General features: G+C 38.8%; 1 protein-coding gene across 4 annotated transcripts; it reads left to right on the top strand.

Annotated features, from left to right (window-relative positions):
- Positions 1 to 1,903: 1,903 nt before the first annotated feature.
- On the top strand, positions 1,904 to 18,903 carry slc44a1b (solute carrier family 44 member 1b). 4 transcript variants are annotated; one of them, XM_057348970.1, is made up of 16 exons: positions 1,906 to 2,090; positions 3,935 to 4,024; positions 5,139 to 5,281; positions 9,089 to 9,225; positions 10,747 to 10,840; positions 10,939 to 11,108; positions 11,512 to 11,601; positions 12,823 to 12,989; positions 13,076 to 13,262; positions 13,829 to 13,997; positions 14,179 to 14,335; positions 15,362 to 15,445; positions 15,780 to 15,917; positions 16,001 to 16,237; positions 17,904 to 17,981; positions 18,743 to 18,903. In XM_057348970.1, the coding sequence occupies exons 1-16, from the start codon at positions 2,028 to 2,030 to the stop codon at positions 18,764 to 18,766; spliced, it is 2,028 nt and encodes a 675-aa protein (XP_057204953.1). In that variant the 5' UTR covers positions 1,906 to 2,027; the 3' UTR covers positions 18,767 to 18,903. The 4 variants fall into 4 exon arrangements, with proteins under 4 accessions (XP_057204950.1, XP_057204953.1, XP_057204952.1 ...); XM_057348969.1 differs by having other exon boundaries at positions 17,904 to 18,008; XM_057348967.1 differs by lacking the exon at positions 18,743 to 18,903 and having other exon boundaries at positions 1,904 to 2,090; positions 17,904 to 18,736.
- The last annotated feature ends 323 nt before the right edge of the window (positions 18,904 to 19,226 follow it).

The raw sequence follows: 19,226 nt of genomic DNA, 5'->3' as shown, positions 1-19,226 counted from the left end.
TAATATTAAGAAATTATTTAAGAAATTATTTAGTAAATCATTCACTTTCCATAAGCCTTTAAGGCCAACCAAGATTATCAGATACAAGTACAACCATGTGCCATGACACATGCCAAGATTAGCTTTCTCTTACTGTTCTTACTCTTTGTGTGCCAGTAATGTTGCAATGTGGCCATTTTGAAAGTAAGTGAAATTGTGGTCAATCCCTTTCCGGGTCCCAGGCCAGAATTGATCTTCTGGCTCTGTGTGGAACACAAATAATGAGTCATCTTGATTTCAAGAACTCAAAGATGAATGTGAAGATAATCATTTAATCAATCCGTATTTATCTGGCGAGGTCTAGCAGCTTTTCTGTTGTAGAATATGATATGAAATAAGACAGTATTTTGTCATTCTAGCAGAACAAATACGTATATTAAATTCAATCAATACTAAAGTTGACAACTATGAGACAGACATGTTTTCCAATCTTCTCTCAGTTATTATGATTTCTCATGCAGATTAATCTTGAAGACTGAGACAATGGAAAGGTGCCAATGACATCAAGCAACCTGCCCAGGAGATCATTATCTGGAGGAAAGGTCAAGTGATTGTGTTGTTTTAGACACCCAGTCCAGCTGTTACCATGTACAGCCAACCACTGTCAATTCATTTAGCCCAGCAAGTCATGTAATGTTTCTCACAGTTTTAGTGGGTAGTGAGGAAATAATGGAAAACATCATTCAGAAACTCTATTGATGCATCTGCTTTATTATAACAATAAACGTTTTGATTTGAAACGGCTAAAAATAAGACAATAGACAGCAGTTGATGTACATATTTCTGCAATTCATTGTTTAAAGACTTTATCATAGAATTTTAATCTTGGATTTTTTGGACATGCTTGGAAAGATTTGGATCATGCTGGAGCCACTGTTGGAGCTGTAAGGTATGAGGAGAGAAATGTTGAAAAACACTGATTTTAAGTTCATAATTATAATTTTAACATTTGATGAACAAGTTATGCAAGTGTCCTGTAAGCTGGCAGAGAAGTTGGCACTAGCGTTTTCCGATAAAACTGAGTAATCTTCAGTTATGAGATCAGCGTTCCTGCTGAAGGGAAATACTGCGCCTGTCACTTTCATTGTCCCCTCTCACTGCCGCAGGCCCATCAAAGAGAAGCAGAACGTATGCTTTTCATGATCAGATCTCAGAGTTAAACCTCATAAGCAATAATAATAAAACTAAGCATGCATGAGTAAACAAGCAAAACAGAGCAGAAGAAATGCTGAGTAAAGCGGAGCGTGACAGACACGTCAACGCTGTTTAATCAGATTCAGGAGGAAAGTTCAGGTCACAGGAGTCAGGCCTTTATCCTGAGTAATACGTTTTGTTTATAAGCACAGCAAAATATAGCCTCCTACAGATCTTGTGAGGATTACAAAATCTCCCAACTTTAATAAAAATGTTTTTCGGGGAAACTAAAACAGCTCACTGCATATAAACACATAAAATGGTAGACCACATTGTACAGTATGTTCCTCTTAACTTTGAGAGATAAAGTAAATCAGTGTTGACCCTTGAATTTACAGCACCAGTCACGTAGTGGGAAATAACTTAATTCAAGGCAAATTAAGGTTTCTGGGTGTAAATATTTTTGAATTTACATTGATTTGTACTATCCTTAATTATAATTTTCCTATTATGAAATACAGTACACCCTTATGGTCTGCTGGGATAGGGTCATACTTGTATCTGCTGCATGCGAGCTCCCTCTAATGGACAAATGCATCAATGCATAGTCAGTTTCTTCAAACTCGCTTATGTTGTTTACAGTAAACTGGCTGGAATTTCTGTATTTCTTTTCTCTCTCTCTCCCTTTTCCTTCATGTCTCTCTCACTGACACACGCATACACACACAATAACTCACTCTCTCCCTGGTACTACAGAGAACAATGGAACAATGGTTCTCTTCTGTGGTCCAGCCTGGCATCTCAGCTGAGGCTCTACCCCTCACAGAGCGCTGTAATGCTGCACACCGCGGAAGATGAGCGCGCTGAGACGGTCAACATCAAGCTCTTATCGGCCGAGGCCACGGTGGATAATAATGGTAGGACAATGATCTTCATGGGTTTTTAAAGAATGGTGTTTTTAATTGATCCAAAATAGCCCGAGAGAAACTTTGAAGGTGACGACTTATGAGTCAATAGAGCGTAGTTAAGACTAATGACGACTAATGACGTCTTAGCAAATGTTTTTCTTTTGTATAATTGTTATTCTGTATAAAACACAGGATCTGAAATATTTTTAAACCTGTTTAAAAATATTTAAACCTGTTTTTAAACCTGTCTTTTTAAACCTGTCTCTAATACTTGTATTATTATTATGGTTTTGTGTAATGGTGTTCCTAAACAAGAAATTGTCAAATTCACTTATCAAATTAAATTTTCGTTGCAATAGAGCGACTGTTTGATGTACGAATTATATGTAGGCTATAAGTTTTAATAGTCTTTACGCAGTGGTTGTCCTGTTAAAAGTGTATTAACAGCTGTTGCGCTCCTCGGAATGACGCAGAAACAGGGCGGTGACGATGACCATAACAGACTGACGCTTGCCCTTTTGAGATGATCTTTTTGGCTCATTGGTAAAACAAACAGCGACCAATAATGTCAATATCAATTATATTAATTATTTCCTTTTTAAACAACATATTTAATACAGTCTTATTTTGTCCAGGAGTTTATGAATTAGAACCCCTTACATAAACTTGACATAAGACACCGTCGACATAAAAAACTTACATTTGAAGTGACGGTATCAAACAGTTGGTATCATATAACATGTGGTAACACATGTATCATTATGTGGCTTTTATATATGCCAAAACGATCAAGATGTCCCTCAATACACCATAGTATACTAAAGTGTTCATGTATTTCGACGAAACAACAACACTTCAGAGTTTAAAGCTCCCGGGCTCCTCCAGTTTCCCAACATTCAGCGCTAGTCCCGCCTCCATCCAGCTCGCCCTGTGATTGGACGGCTGCTGTTCTTTTCCGGCTACACCTGCTCAGCCCACCAGGAAGTGCAGGGCGATAAATCCCAAAGTAATAATCCCTTTTACCTGGCACCGTACAAACATTATTATGCAGTTCTTTCGGGGAAAGCCCTTTGTTTAGATGAACGCGGTCGATGCATCTTTTCAGCGCGTGACACGCAATTAATGCAGGGTCAAAAATATACCGTCAACTCCCTGCAGGTTGGGGTTATTGTTTTCCTCCTGTGTAGCGTTTAGTTTTTTTGCGATCCTAACCTCCCTCCGGCAATGGGATGCTGTGGAAGCGCAGAGGTAAGGCGATCTTCCGTTGGCGCGAATGTATCGAATTTCCCGCGGATGGGTTGATACATTGTTTCGAATGTTTGTAACATTATTTCGCACGATGTGATACATTGTTTCACGGCTGACGGGCCAGTGAAGTGCTGTATGGTCGCTTGCTCTACGTGTAATCCTATTATTCTGTCTTTCGCGCGTAGCATTGTGTGTGTCTGATCGCAACAAACGTGCGAGGGTTTCGTTTTTGCGTCAAATACAAATAAGGTCTTTGATTTTTGTTGCACAATAATGCACAATACACTTATGTGGTGTGTTAGTAAACAAGCTCGCCGTGTTTCGACAGGGACTGCTGAGCTTTACTGTCAACACGAGCTGTTTTACTGCGGTTGTCAAACACGCGGGCAACTAACATATTCTGTTATAAGGGTTTTTGTTAGATTTTATTTATTGTAGTATTGTTTGGGATTATTTTTTTGTGTACACACTCATGCTTTGAACAACACTTATGAGGCCTTAACTTAAGACTACTGTTTATGTACTGGATATTTGCCTTGTTATGTAAATCAACGTTATTATGACAGCTAGTTCAAGCATGTCTGTGCTGTATTTTTGTATTTCAGAGGGCAAAAAGAGAATGGAAACCATTAGAGGACCGAAGCTGTACAGATCTGCCATGGTTCCTGCTGTTTGCATTGTTCTGTGGAGGAATGGTAGGGCTTCAGTTTACTTGATGCATAAATTATATCAAGTTCATTCATTTTTCTCTGGATTGCTGTCTTTATGTTACTGTTATATATTTACAAATGCAAGTGCTGAATACCTGTGATATGCTTAATTTGTGATTGTATTCTAGAGCTGTCATTGCGACTGTGATAATGCGTAACATGTACATGTAATGTATCACAGACACAGTGTCTTGGTCTATAATAATTCATTCAGCACTGTTTATGATATTGCTGAAGCACCAGATGTTGTTTTTTCAATATATAATTAGGTCTTTAAATGTGTAATTAATCACCTAATAGCTTTAGGCAATTTGTTCAGGGAATACTTGAATAAATAGATAATAAACTGACATGACTATTATTTGCCTCTTCTTACATAAAAAAAGTTAACAGGCTTTACGTGGGTATAAAACACAAATCATGACATTTTTAAATTGTTTTTTTCAAGCCTAGTCCTGTGCGTACCAATACTTTACAAATCATAGTTATGTCTGATTTGTGAGAAAAAATTAACGTTAAAAAGATCACCCAAAGTTCACCCAAAAATAAATATTCTGTCCTCACCCTCATGATGACATGAGGGCCAATGTTGTTTGGTTACTTAAGTTATTTAAAATATCATGTTTTTGTTCTACAGAAGAAAGTTGTACATTGTCGGATTGACATGAGGGTCAAGAAATGATAAAGGAATTTTCATTTTAGTGTGAACTATCCGTTTAAAATTTGGAAAATTCATCAGAACTCATTTGGGAACCCTGAGTTTTGTTTTACACATCTTTTGCTTTATTAAGCATCAAATCTGATGTCAGTGATTTTGTTGTGTTGTGCTGCAGTTTTGTACAGTCATTGTCTCCAGAAAAAATCTTGTCTTTGTAAACTTGTTAGGAGACAGTGAATGTATGTTTCATGCAGTGATGCTCAAGTCAAATAGCAAATAAAGAGATTCACAGAAGCGTCTTGATTTATTGACGTCTCTGATGAATACTGTTTTAGCCTTTGTTAAAGATGAGTTTTTTTCTATTTTTTTCTAATTCTTTACCTGTAGTGCTGTCTTGTTCAAACTCTTCTCCTGATTAATGCTGATTCACTCTGATTCCAGTGTGCCATCTGCGGGTTCACCATCGCGACGGGCGGCGCATCACGGCTGTTATTTGGATATGACAGCTACGGCAACACCTGCGGCCAACGCAACGAGCCAATAGAAGGTGTCCGCCTGAGCGGCCTGGACCACAGTGACAGAAAGTGAGTGGACTCATCTTTTTCAGCCAGCACCCCCTACCCTTATATTTCCTCATCATCTCCTTTTCAAACGGTCACTGTTAAAATCAGAGTGCCTTGGCTTGTTGTCCTTCGACTATCACATCAATGCAAATGTCAAACCTCTGTCGCTTCAGACAGAGATTGCAGTGGACTATTTCAGCTGCATGTGCAGAGCCTTGAATTATTCAGCACGGTCCCCGAGGACGAGTGCTGTCACAGTGTGCGGCCCTTAATGGCTGCTAGCCTGCAGGAAAGACAGGTATTTTGGGCCATTTCATTTTCGTCACTGTCAAATTACTTTTTTTTTCCGTTCTTCGTTGTGGCCGAGCTGAATTATGCGAGGCTCTTTAGAGATGGTCTTGAGATCTGACTCATCATTCTGAAGCACAGCTATTCATTTAGTGCAGCATTCAATGGCTTGTCAGAGCACAAGCGAACTTAATAACTGCTTGAAAATGGCTTGCTTGAGCTGTTAGAGGGATGACAGTGCTGGCATAGAGCTTATGATGTACCGCTGTATTAATGATGTTTAAAGGGGCTGTGAGAGCACTTTCACATTAGAGGTTTTGGAGAAGATTTGAGTTTATTTGGTTTGTTTGATGGTTGTGAAAGCTGGAGTAGCGGTGATCTTCATTATTTACTATTTTGTCCAGAGTTAATATAAAATAACTGCTTGATTAAGTTTGATACTTCATTATAATTATACTGATTTTAGATGATGTTTAGATCCACAAAAGTAAAATGTTGTTGTCACTTTTTCCATATTACTATTTGCTGCAAGTATTAAAATAAGTAAAACTTTGTTTTGTAAGCAAATTTATTTCTTCTTTATTAGTATCAATACAATTACTTTACAGTAATGTAAAGATGGCACAGGTCTGAGACTGAGTTCATAATTTGATGTTGTTCCACACACATATTAGACATTTAAATAATAGTAATAGTTAAATATTAAATGTTTTAACTCATGTTTATGGGGTCAACATTTTTATAGGACCCCCGAGCGATTCACAGGACAATTTTTAGAAATAGACCCCAGCTAATGTCTATTCATATTTTTAGATGCAACATGGAATATTTACACGTATTTCTGTATTTTAATGTCTGATTGGGAACCACGGAATTCAAGGATGATTGAAAAAACAATAATAAAATTGGTTTAAAAACAAAATGAAAGGCCTTTGTCTTTAAGGTGGTAAAATCCCTTCGTATTTGTAATCAGGAGTTGTGTTGGCATGTGGGTGGTGTCATATCGAGGTGTTCGTTTTCTCAGTTTATAGTTTTTTTCTCTGTTATAGCCATACAGCTGTGAATGATTGCTTCATTTACTCATGTCGTAAAGCTTAAGAGGTGGATGTGATAAAAACCAGCTCGAGTGAGGATTTCCTTCTCATTTTAGCTTGACTCGCACAAACACAAAGACGCTGGAGATGTGCAATGATGAGCACTACACTAACTCTCTCTGACTCTCTCTCTCTCTCACACTCACTCACGCACGCACGCACGCACGCACGCACGCACACATGCTGGGTTTCCATGTTTTATGGGGACATACCATAGACGCAATGGTTTTTATACTGTACAAACTGTATATCATATTCCCTACCCCTAACCCACCCCCTAACAATCACACACAACTGTCTGCTCTTTTAGATTTTCAAAAAAGTTAATTCTGTATGATTTATAAGCTTGTTTCCTCATGGGGACCAAAAAATGTCCCCACAAGGACAAGGATTTTGGATATTGCCATCTTTGTGGGGACATTTTGTCCCCATACCGTAGGGTTTACCCTTCCCACGCACACACACACGCACACACACACACACACGCACGCACGCACACACACGCACACACGCACACGCACACACACACACACACACACACACACACACTGCTGGTGGGCCCATTGCCTGCTTTTATAATGAGCATGTGTGAATGAAGAACGTTCAGATTTGGCCGTGGACATTAACTCTTCTTCTTGACATTTACCATGTTAAATATTACGAGGTTCATTAAGAAGATTTGACATCTGACTTGTGCCTGCTATATTGATGAAGCTTTTATTGACTAGATGTTTGTCAATTGAATTGACTTATGTTTATTCAAAGCATGTGTGCTGAAGTTACACATTTAAAAATGGGTGAGGTTTAAATTTGAATGGATTTTGATTTGCTTTAAATGTTTTATTGTTTATTAGCTGAAAAATGGCTCTGAGAGCAATTTCAACAATATCATTTCAACATTGTATCATTTTTGTGTTTTCCTGCTGTTCTACTAAATTTATAATACATTTTCAAATTAAAACTTTATATTTATCGTCTTTTGCGTGAACAGACCTTTTTTTTCCAGATGTCCTTCTTTTTTTGTGTGTGTGTTTGTTTAGGTTGATTTTTTTTATTTTTAGCTTCTTTGCTTTGAAGGAGAGGCGATGCAGGTTTTCAATGAGTGTGAGTCGTCTTTAAATTCATTTGGCTTTAAAGCGCCATGGTGTTGAAGAGTGCCATATCAAACACCTGATGTAAAGATCCAAGAGTCACTGGTATTCACAGTATTTACAAATACAGCCGGTCTCTCAAATTCACTTGTTTTTGTCAAGCAGCGTAATGTTGTAATGGAAAAAGTGCATGCTGGGGTGTCAAAAGATGGACAGAGTTAGCAAGCTAATGTTGTTAGCCGAGCAAAGTTCATCAGGCTAATGCAATTAGTTGAGTTTTACTTTCTCAGCAGCCTGGTCCCACTTCACATAATCCCTCACTTTATCCATCTCTGTTTAATGGGGTTATCTGCTATCTTTACCTTTCATCTGCATTCATTGTATTTATAACATACTGTAAAGCTGTCAGTGAGTTTTGGCTCAGCTGACTTTGGGTTTGTTTATGTTCATTGCCCTTGTGGACTGCATGGAAACGATGTATTTTACAGGCCAACATTGTGCCTCTTAAAGGGATAGTTTACCCGAAAATGAAAATTCTGTCATCTTTTACTTAACCTCTTGTCATTTCAAACCTTTATGACTTTCTGTCTTCCGCAAAACACACAGGGAGCTATTTGGAAGAAAGTAAGCACTACTTGTTTTGTTTTTTTGCGGAAGAAAGAAAGTCATACAGGTTTGAAATGACAAGAGGGTGATTAAATGATGACAAAATGTTCGTTTTTGGGTGAACTATCACTTTAATAGAGCCTTATTCTACAAACAGTGTCCGTAATTCTCTGTATTTAAAGGGATAGTTCACCCTAGAATGAAAATTCTGGCATGAATTACTCAACCTTTTGGGGTGAACGATCCCTTTAAAGATGACCACACTTCTGTCAAAGCTTCTACAATGGACCAAACTGAAGAAAGATCTGGGCTTGACCACAAACAGCCTTGTCTTTAACCAGGCTGTTTTGTGAGGCTCTTTGCTGATGCTTAAGTGTTCTTTTCCTCAAACGCGTACGTCACCTGCTCCTGACAGTCTGTTTTTGTGCTGAGCACACGAGACAATAGGCCCCTCGTCCCGGCGTGGGCGCGGTGCCCGATTCACACCGCATGAAAGCTGAAGTAAAGCCACGGCCACAGAGGAGGCTTGGCTCGTACACAAGCTCTCGGTTCCTCCCTGCCAAAAGACTGGGCTGAACAGTCCTGTGACAAAAATTATCTGCTGTTCGATGTCGATTTTTATTGCACAATGCTGCGTTCCAAGTCCCACGGCATAACTATTTTGGTCATCATCAGATTTGATGTTAAATGCCCTTGCTGTCTCGCAACGAGGGCAAATGGGGTTCAATTTGTGCTTGTGTTGTCCACAGGTACGTCTTTTTCCTGGATCCGTGCAACCTAGATATTATCCAGAGGAAGATCAAGTCCATGGCGCTGTGCGTGTCACAATGTCCCACAGAAGAACTGGCGACTTACAGTGACCTCAGGAGGTTTGCCATGATGAATGGTGAGTCCGTCACTTAGTTTTGGACATGTGAAATATAATCATTTTTACTGGCTACTCCCTTAAATGGACAAAGACTTCCCATATATGACAACATGACACCAGCATCCTTCTTTTATTGTTCTCGATGCAAGGGCTCTCCAAAAGCACATATAGAATTTATATTCTTATCCGGTGGTGTCGAAGCTGAAGACGCGTTCAGGGCTGAGATAACTGAACAAAAGTTTTACTGAAAGGTTGTGCTGTTTACAGTCTGTAGGGATTGACACATTCCATCTGACACTAATGGACTGTACAAATAATGTCTTTGTTTCTCTTGAGTTCACTGTTTTTCTTTTGTGTGTATGAATTGTTCATTATGCCTCTGGAATTTACATTCATGTTTAATGGTTAGTGAGTCATGTTTGTGTTGAACAGCCTTAACATTTTGTGTGTTAGCTATGTTAAGACAAGATAAAGGGATGGTTCATCTAAAAATAAAAATTCTGTCATCATTTATTTACTCTTATGTCACTCAAAACCTGTATATGACTCTTTCTTCAGTGAAACGCAAAAGAAGATATTTTGAGAATGTCACAGTGGTTCTGTGTCCGTACAATGGAAGTCAAGGGGGGTTCAGTGTTGTTTGGTTAGCAACGTTCTTCAAAATTTTATCTTTTATGTTCTACAGAAGAAAGAAAGCCATAGTTTTGGAATGAAGTTTCAAGGTTATTTCAAGTTTATTTGTCATATGTACAGATGTCATGTGAGGGCTATAGGGCAGTCTACAGCAATACAGTACAATAGGGAAAATATATAGTTATATTATATACTAATGATAGTATACTATATATATATATATATATAAAGAAATGTATAAAGAGAGAGAGGGAAAAAGTTAACACAGTTAAAGAGAAGAGAAAAAATATATAAACTATATGTACTGTATATATATTTACAGCATAACAATTTACTGTAAATGTGGCAAACATATAGAGGGTATTTACAATAAAAATGTACAGTAGTTAATGTTAAGCAAGGTTATTTTAGTTTACTAAAATTATAATTTTGTAAATGTTCCTGTTCATTGAAATCAAATGTTGCCTCAAAAATAAACTTAAGTGAGTTTAAAGCAGTACAATTATAATAATAAACAAGAACTAAAATAAAACTAAAGTAAAAATTAATAAATCTTATATAGCAACATTAAATAAAATAAACCAATAAACTATATAAGGACAAAAGCATATACAGTACCAAAATTGCTAAAACTAACTAAAATTAACACAAAAATTAAAAATCTAAAAATAAAAGCTCATTTAAAATATGAATAAAACTAAAAACCAGAAGAACGCTGGTGTGAGCTATGAACATAAAGAATCGAAAGTGAAGGTGCTGAAGGAGTTGCGGAATGAGAGTGAATAAATTATTCTTTTTTATTTATGTTTGAACTATCCCTTTATACAAGCATGAGCTGTTTTTTTCTGGCAGGGATGGATCATGTCATATGTAAAATGCATCCGTTTCATCTTTTCTTTTTCTTAGGGTCTGAGCTTTGTTCCTATGAGTTACCTGGTCACAAGTACCCGCATCTTCCCGAGCGCTTCGAAAAGTGTCCCAAACTTCCAGTGCCAGAGAGGTATTTAAAAACCCTCAGCAAACAAACTGTCCTGTCAATCAAATCTCCTCTTCCTCCTTCATCTCTCCTCTATCCCCTGGCCCTTTCTATCTCTGCAGCAAAGCTCTTCCGGTGTTTAACCGCTGCACGCCGGTGGACATCTCCTGCTATGCTAAGTTTGCTGAAGCGGTGGTCACATTTGTTAGTGATAACAGCATGTTAAACAGGCTGATCGCCGGGGTGGCGGCCAGCAAAGAGATTATTGTGGGGCTCTGTCTGCTGGCGCTAGGTAACCGTCTTCTCTCTCTGGCTGTTGCACGATTCATTGCATTTTCTGATAATAAAAATGCAATGTAAAAATTCTTCTATTAAATTGGATAATTGCATCCCCTTGATATCCATATCAGATCGAGGCTAGTTATGTTCTGTGCTATTGAGCATTAACAAAGCGAAAATGTAAATGTAAATCTCTGTATTATAATTATTTCAAGCTATTGTCCTGTGAGGGTTAGTGTCCTGTCAACCCTTAAAGACAACATGAAACTGCATTCACAATACTTCACAATGGCATTCTGTAATGTCTTTTTGTTTAAAGTTTGTTTTCATGGCTTTAATTCTGCTGACACGCATTGATATGTTTGTGTCTGAAGCGTGTTGCTTTAACTCCTGGTCCTGTTTTGTGCATGTCACAGTTCTGTCCATGATCCTCATGGTGATAATCCGTTACATCTCTGCTGTCCTGGTTTGGATTCTGACTGCTCTGGTGATTCTGGGTTCTCTGGGCAAGTCTGCTTTCTTCTGCTCTTCTTTTCTTCTCCTCTTAAGCTGTGAATGGCATTCTTCCTTTCTGTTGCACATACTTTATATACGGTTAAGAGTTGATGGCAGAATCTGATCAACTTTGTCATAATTGTGAACATGTAAGCGCACATCGTAAAATTTCATGTCCGTAATTCTCTGTAGTTAAAAGAATAATGACTCAATATCAAGTTGTTCCAAACCTGTATACATGTTCTACATTTTATTCATGACAGAATTTTCATTTTTGGGTAAATCTCTTTAAAGACGTCAAAGCCTGTAGAATAGACTAACCTGAAGAAAGATCTGGGCTTGACTACAAACAGCACAATACCATTCTATGGTTAAACATGGTCAGAATGTGTATTATTATATTTGGCTGATATTTAAACAAAAATGTAAAATTTATATATAATATAATGTAAAATTATAACCAGTAGTTCTCAAACTGGTATGCAAAGCGCCCCCTGGTGGTACGTTACAGGACAGCAAATTGAAAACGAAAATATTTTGCATTTAGTACAATACAATACATTTTGGTATTGTATTATAATTGTATTATCATTTTAAATGTTTAATAAGTACAGAATTTCTGATTTGTGCAGTTTTAATATAGTTTCATACATGCTTGTTTATTTATTTACAAGATCAGCAGATTCTGTAGCCATCTTTGAATCGTCTGAAAACACATCTCTTCCGTCAACACCTGACCGATTAGTACGGACTTCTATTTCTTTTCTTCTCTTCCAATCAAAAAAATCAAACGTTTGTATACTGTGCTGGGCTATATGATATACTTTTACTGCACTTTGTTGTCCTCATGCTGTTCCAGTTGCTTCTATTTTTATTATATTTACCTCATTTGTAAGTCGCTTTGGATAAAAGCGTCTGCTAAATGACTAAATTTAAAATTGATCCATGGACAGTCGAAACTCATGCGTAACATTAGAACATCACAAACACAAGACTACTCGTGTGATTTCCATCTTATCAAAACTCTACATCAGGAATGAAAATAGAACAATAACAGCAAAACAAAAGCATTTTGATTTTCTACGGCAGTGAGCAGGTGGTATTTGTAATGTCTACTTTTGTCTACGATGGTGCTTGTTAAATTACCGATCTGTATTATCATTAACAGTATGTCCAGGACTAGTCTTGCACACTTGTGTTTGCTTTGTTTTAATGTAAACTTTGTTTCTCAGGAGGAACCAGCGTTCTCTGGTGGTTATATATAGACTATAGAATGACGATGAATGAGACCATGTCTAAGGATTTAAAGGAAACAGAAGATACTAATGGTGGCATGAAGACCCCTAAAAACCACGCTCAAGGCCTGCTCATCTATGCCGTTTCAGCCACAGTGTTTACCGTAAGCCGTACCGTGAGAGAAAGCAGGAACTATAATGGACACTTGTTTTTTTAGGCTTCTGATCTCTGTGCTTTCTGCTACCGCAGGGGATTTTGTTGCTTCTGATGTTGTTCATGAGGAAGAGGGTGGCCCTGACCATCGCCCTGTTTCACGTTGCGGGGAAAGTGTTTATCCACCTTCCGCTGTTGGCACTGCAGCCGTTCTGTACCTTTCTCGCTCTCTCTCTCTTCTGGGTCTACTGGATCCTGGTCCTCCTCTTCCTCGGCACCACTGGTAAGATGAAGACGTCGGTCACTGTCATCATTTACTAGCCCAAGGTTCTTTAGAGCAATTTTTTAGCACTTCATTTTCAGATAAAAAATGTTTACAATTGTTCAGACTGTCACAAAGGAAATTCAGAGTCATCCTTAAAACTTCTGCACTATATTCCAAATCTTGGAAAAGCATATGACAGAATTGCGTGACTAACAGACACAATAAAGTTTTGGTTGTTTTATTCCCTTTGCCAGAGTTCTCAAATCTCATTCACACTTGTGTTTTTTTAGGTGAACTCCCTTAAGCAGCTTTCCGATGTTTCATGCAAACTGCAGAATTAAAAAGGAAGTGTAGAGAAAATTTAAGGAATTGCTTAACGTTGCATTTTCATACGGGGGCCTAATGTGGAGTAGATTTATAAATAGCATTCTGCTCAAGTCGTTTTCACAGATGATGTGAAAAAATGCTCTTGTCATTTTCATACCTCTGCAAAGATGATCCAGGGATATTATGCTTCTTTTAGAATGCGTATTACCATTAAGCACACACATCCCAGACTTCACCTCGAGTGCTCTTGTCCACAGGGAACCCAGAGAAGAATGAGGACACAGGCCTGGTTGAGTTTAGGCTCACGGGCGGACTGCAGTACATGACCTGGTACCATGCTGTGGGTCTGATATGGATCAGCGAATTTATTCTGGCTTGTCAACAGATGACCGTAGCTGGCGCTGTGGTGACCTACTATTTCACAAGGTCGGTGTTGTTCACTCAAATTTTCTGTTTTCAAGAAAATGCTCAAGTGCCACTGATCCACATAAACATTTAGACAACAAAGGCTGATTTTTAAATTCTGCATTAAACACGTATGCCGTAGCCATCGCAGTTGGTGCCGATGTGGCTACCTTACTCAAAGTACGTTCTCATAACTCTCCAGGGACAAAACCAAACTTCCGGTGACGCCCATCCTGTCATCGGTGCTGCGGCTGGTTCGCTATCACCTGGGCACTGTGGCCAAGGGCTCTTTCATCATCACTTTGGTCAAGATCCCACGACTCATTCTAATGTACATCCACAACCAGCTCAAAGGAAAGGTAGAAACACTTTGCCCATATGCTGTGGGTCTCGATTCAGAAATCTCCATTAATGACATGTGCGTTAATGATTTTATAAGAAAAAAGAAGACAGCGTAAAGAAAATTTTTGAGTCATTAAGATGTTGAATGACAATTTTTAATTCCTGTCATGCAAAGAGCCTTCATTCTAAATACTGTGAAGTGAAAAAAACACACCATTATATTTAAAATGTAGTATGTTTATTTTTCGTTGCACTGCCTTCATTTATTAAAAAAGTATTACAGTATTCATCGTAATGAAAACATCCAGATAACCTCTTAAAGGTCCAATATGTAATTTTTTGGAGGGTCTATTGACAAAAATGCAATAGAGTATACAAAACTGTCTTTGGAGATGTATAAAAACCTAACATAATCAAGCGTTATGTTTTTATTACCTTAGAATGAGCTTTTTTATCTACATACACGCGGGTCCCCTTGCAGGAATTTGTCATGTTGTTTCTACAGCAGCCCTAAACGGACAAACTACAGAGCGCGTTTCCTAAATACGTCCTAAATCTCTTTCGGCAAAGAAGCAAAAACGTGACGTCATCTTAGTTCTGTGTCAGCCGCCGTAGTGCTTCGAAAGGGTGGGGTGGAGTGAGCTGTCGGTTGCAATTCGCAACCTCACCACTAGATGCCGCTAAATTTCATTAACATTGGATATTAATACCAAAAAAATTCTAGCCGACTATTAGTTCCACTTCTAACTCATCTTAAAATGTTGTTTTAATGCTTATTATTTTTGTGTTTGGAGTGGATACATTTTAAGGTAACACCGCAAGCTATCTATTATGTCCTCCTGGGTTCCGCTTACGTGCACGACGTATCATTTACTTGATGTATGGCCAGGGATCTTTGGGATATAATGAACCCTAATAGATATTAGCACTGACTTTACAGCGGCAGATTAGGAAGTCGAAGAATGCTCACTGATTTAAAAAGATCTTCAACTGCAATGCATTGTGGGTAACGTTTCCTTACGTTCCATGTACTCGGCCGACAGGAAAACGCTTGTGCACGCTGCATGCTGAAGGCTTGTATCTGCTGTCTGTGGTGTTTGGAGAAGTGCCTCAACTTTTTGAATCAGGTGGGTCAGTTAATACATATTTGTGCATTCACATAAGTATGAGAAATTTCAAAGGCTTAGTCAACAAATAAACTCACTCACTTGACTGATAATAGTGTTGTTTAGCTTGTTTGATGGAGCATAGCACTGGCACAAATCTACCACGATAAAGGAGTTGTTTTTCATGGAACACGCATACAAATAAAATATATGCCTTTAATGTGATGAAAATCACTTGGAAAACGAGTAAAGAGAGCAGATAAACTAAATGGATCATTAATCATTCCTGGTATATAAGCAACCGCTGCGTTTTTTCGATTGCATGTGAATCTCTCTTTGTTCTCTCTGTTTCCAGAATGCATATGCGGCGACGGCCATTAACAGCACCAGTTTTTGCACCTCGGCCCGTGATGCCTTCATGATCCTGGTGGAGAACGCTCTTAGGGTGGCGACCATCAACACCGTGGGAGATTTTGTGCTCTTCCTGGGCAAGGTAAAGAAGAGACGGCGGAAATGATCTTTGTTAACGTTTCAAAACACTCGCTAACTCACGTGTACGTATTTCTACCCTCGCAGGTCCTAATTTTGACGTGCACGGCGTTCACTGGAGTGTTAGCGCTGAACTATCAGAGAGATTACACCGAGTGGGTTCTGCCCCTCATCATCGTGTGTCTGTTTGCGTTCCTGGTGGCGCACTGCTTCCTGTCCATCTTCGAGATCGTGGTGGATGTGCTCTTCCTCTGTTTCGCCATTGACACCAAATACAACAACGGCACACCCGGCAGAGAGTTCTACATGGATAAGGCACTGATGGTGAGTCACCACACCGGAGAGAAAAAGGCGCTGTTTGTGCAATGATCTCTGCTGCTGTCATTGGTGTGGGATGAGAGGACCAAAAATAGTCGCATTGTAGAGAACAAACCATCTGGGTTACGTTTCCGGTTTGGCGTAGATTCATTTCGTTGTTTTAAAATGCAGGTTCTCTGCTGGATTGGATGTGTTAATATTTTAAAATTCACACGGTGCACTGGATATTCTCTGTGGATGATGTCCAACATGTTTTGAAAAAGCTGTTAAGCTTAGCTGTTCAGCCAAGACAAAAAAAAACTTAAATCACGTACAAAGCTGGTTTCACGGTAGTCACCCAAAGCGTGCAAAAGCTTTGAAATTGAGAGGAGGACTAGAGCCCTGCGGCGCTGCAGAGAAACGCTTTAGTACAGCGAGTCTTTGGAATATACAAAACGCTTTTCCTGTGAGAGATTATTTCAGTAAAAAAGGTTACTGGTATGATTTATGCGTTTCTTTGGATAAGAGCTGTGCTACATTGCGTAATTGAGCTTGTAAATCGACGTCACGCCACGTTGAATGTTGCGCCATCTTGAGAGGATCGCTGCGAGTGCATTCAATGCAGTGTTTTGTTTTTCTTGTTTGATTAGGAAATTGTAAGTATGGTAGGTCGGTCTTGTTGTGTTAAAAACTGCAATAGCATTATGCAGAGTCGTTCAGGAAAAGCCCCTGGTTCTTTCACTTTCGATTTCACCATATATCAAACAAAACAAGTAACGTACAAATCAAAACAATAATAGCAGCGGAGTATGATCCTCCCAAGATGGCGGCGCCACGGCAACATGCAACATAGGGCGTGACATTAGCTTCACATTCTCTACAGAAGGCAACCAAGCCATATCTACAGATTATAAAATATGATTTAATATCTGAAAGGGACAGTTCACCCAAAATTAAAATTCCTTCGTCGTTTACAAATCTACAGCTGTGAAAAAATTAAAACAACCATTTCAAAATCTAACTTCTAATTTCTCATTTTAAAATGTACTATGTATAGGTATGTTTTTAGGTAAAATGATCTTTTTTGTTTCATTCTGTGAACTACTAACAATATACCTCCCAAATTTCAAATCAAACTATTTGCATTTATTTGTAGAAAATGAACAGGTCAACATAACTGAAAGATGCTCTGTGTTTTTTTGGACCTCAAATACTGCAAAGAAAACAAGTTCATATTACATTTACATTTAGTCATTTAGCAGACGCTTTTATCCAAAGCGACTTACAGAGAGTTCAGGGAGCAATAAGCGATATGTCATACAGGAGCAATAATACAATAGGTGCTTATACAAAGTTACTAGTTTCAGCAAAAGCCAGACCACTACCCGTTGAGAGAAAGAGAGAGAGATTCACTTTTAAGCAATGCAACAGTAATATTTGTTCATGTATTTAGAAAAAGTACAAAAAAATATGTGATAACCTCCTCTTTTCATGTGTCGTGTCATGCTGTCAGTCTTTTAAATGGCTTATTGAATGACTTTGTCACTCTTGAGGTTTGAGTCGTGTTCAGTTAAACAAACAAAACATAACATGAACAACACAAGGGTGAATAAAAGATTTTTGTTTTTGGATGAACTATCCCTTTAACAATGAAATCTTGCACGCTGGGAAAATATGAACATCTTTCCTGCAGGAGTTTGTGGAGAACAGCAGGAGGTCAATGGCCACGGAGGAGAGGGCCCGCAGCAAGCGCTCCCGTCCCAAGGAAGAGGTAGAGTTGACGGAGGTTACGACCATGGTGAGTGGTGACGTGGGCGTGGCAGAGTCAGACTGGCAGGCCTTACAGGAGTTTCACCTGTACTACCTGCTGCTCTGCGTGCTGGTGGACTGGATCCTATCAGAGCACGCGCTGGTGGTCTGCCTCACTCAAGACATGATCATCTTCCTGTCTGTGTGCCTGCCCACCTCCACCCTCTGTTTCCTGGTCACAACGCTTCAGAACACGCCCATCTCCGCCGCTGCATGCTGACTAATGCTTTCTCACATCCTCTTTCCATCATCTGTGTCTCATCCGCCCTTATATTTGTTGCACTAACAAAGCACGAGCATCTATTTTACTATCCGTGGATTTACTTTTTTGTTCTGTTCTTGCCTGTTCTTTTTTTTTTTTTGACTGTCTTGAACTCATATGGCGGCTATAAACTGTATTTTTATATCTGGGGCCTTAAATTCACCATGTTGCTGTTTCTTAGCATGTTGTGCCGGACATGAAGTGACACAAATAATGCATGTACGGCACACACGGATACAAACCTTACAAAATTGTGATTATTCAAGACAGTCTTTCTACTCTCCGTTCTCTCGACACGCATGCCGTCTCGCACCTGCTTCAGTTTTTGCAATGCAGTGCTTTTTTTGGCATGTCATACTAACCCTTGAAGAAGACTAATGGACGATGTGCTGTAAATGCTTTTTAGTACGTCCGTCTTGTTGTTACATGACTTTTAATAATAACACGTTTCTTTCCCGCAGGCTCCCGGGACAAGCTCTGCTTGACCAAAATCAGCCCGTGGGACTTTTTAAAGACATTCCAAAATGTTTATTTTTACCAATGTGTAACATGTTTACTATGGTTTCACTCCAGGGAATACAATATTTTAATAAGAAACTGTAAAAAAAAAATGAAATAACAATGTAATGAAGCACTTTATATTGGAGCGCTGCGTATTTTAAAAGCCTGATGCATTTTTCGTAATGATGTCCTTTTTATAAGACTAAACAACCCAGTTGCCATCTAGTGAAACAGTCACCGTTTTTATTATGTACATTTTCATAACAGCCCTTTTTTTGAAGAAACACGCCACATACAGCACTTGTTTTCTTTGTCGTCATACTGAAGCATCCACGTTTTGCATTTCTTTCTTTTTCACTGAAATACACTCAGTCGTGTTGTTTCCAAGTCAACAGGCCTCATCCTTGTTTTACTTGTGTGCAGAAAGGTTCGCTGGTTTCCCTC

Source organism: Triplophysa rosa, linkage group LG13 (assembly GCF_024868665.1).
Source record: "Triplophysa rosa linkage group LG13, Trosa_1v2, whole genome shotgun sequence".
In the NCBI taxonomy this organism is placed as follows: domain Eukaryota; kingdom Metazoa; phylum Chordata; class Actinopteri; order Cypriniformes; family Nemacheilidae; genus Triplophysa; species Triplophysa rosa.
The sequence above is the reverse complement of the archived record's forward strand: the minus strand, read 5'-3'. Positions and strand labels throughout refer to the sequence as shown.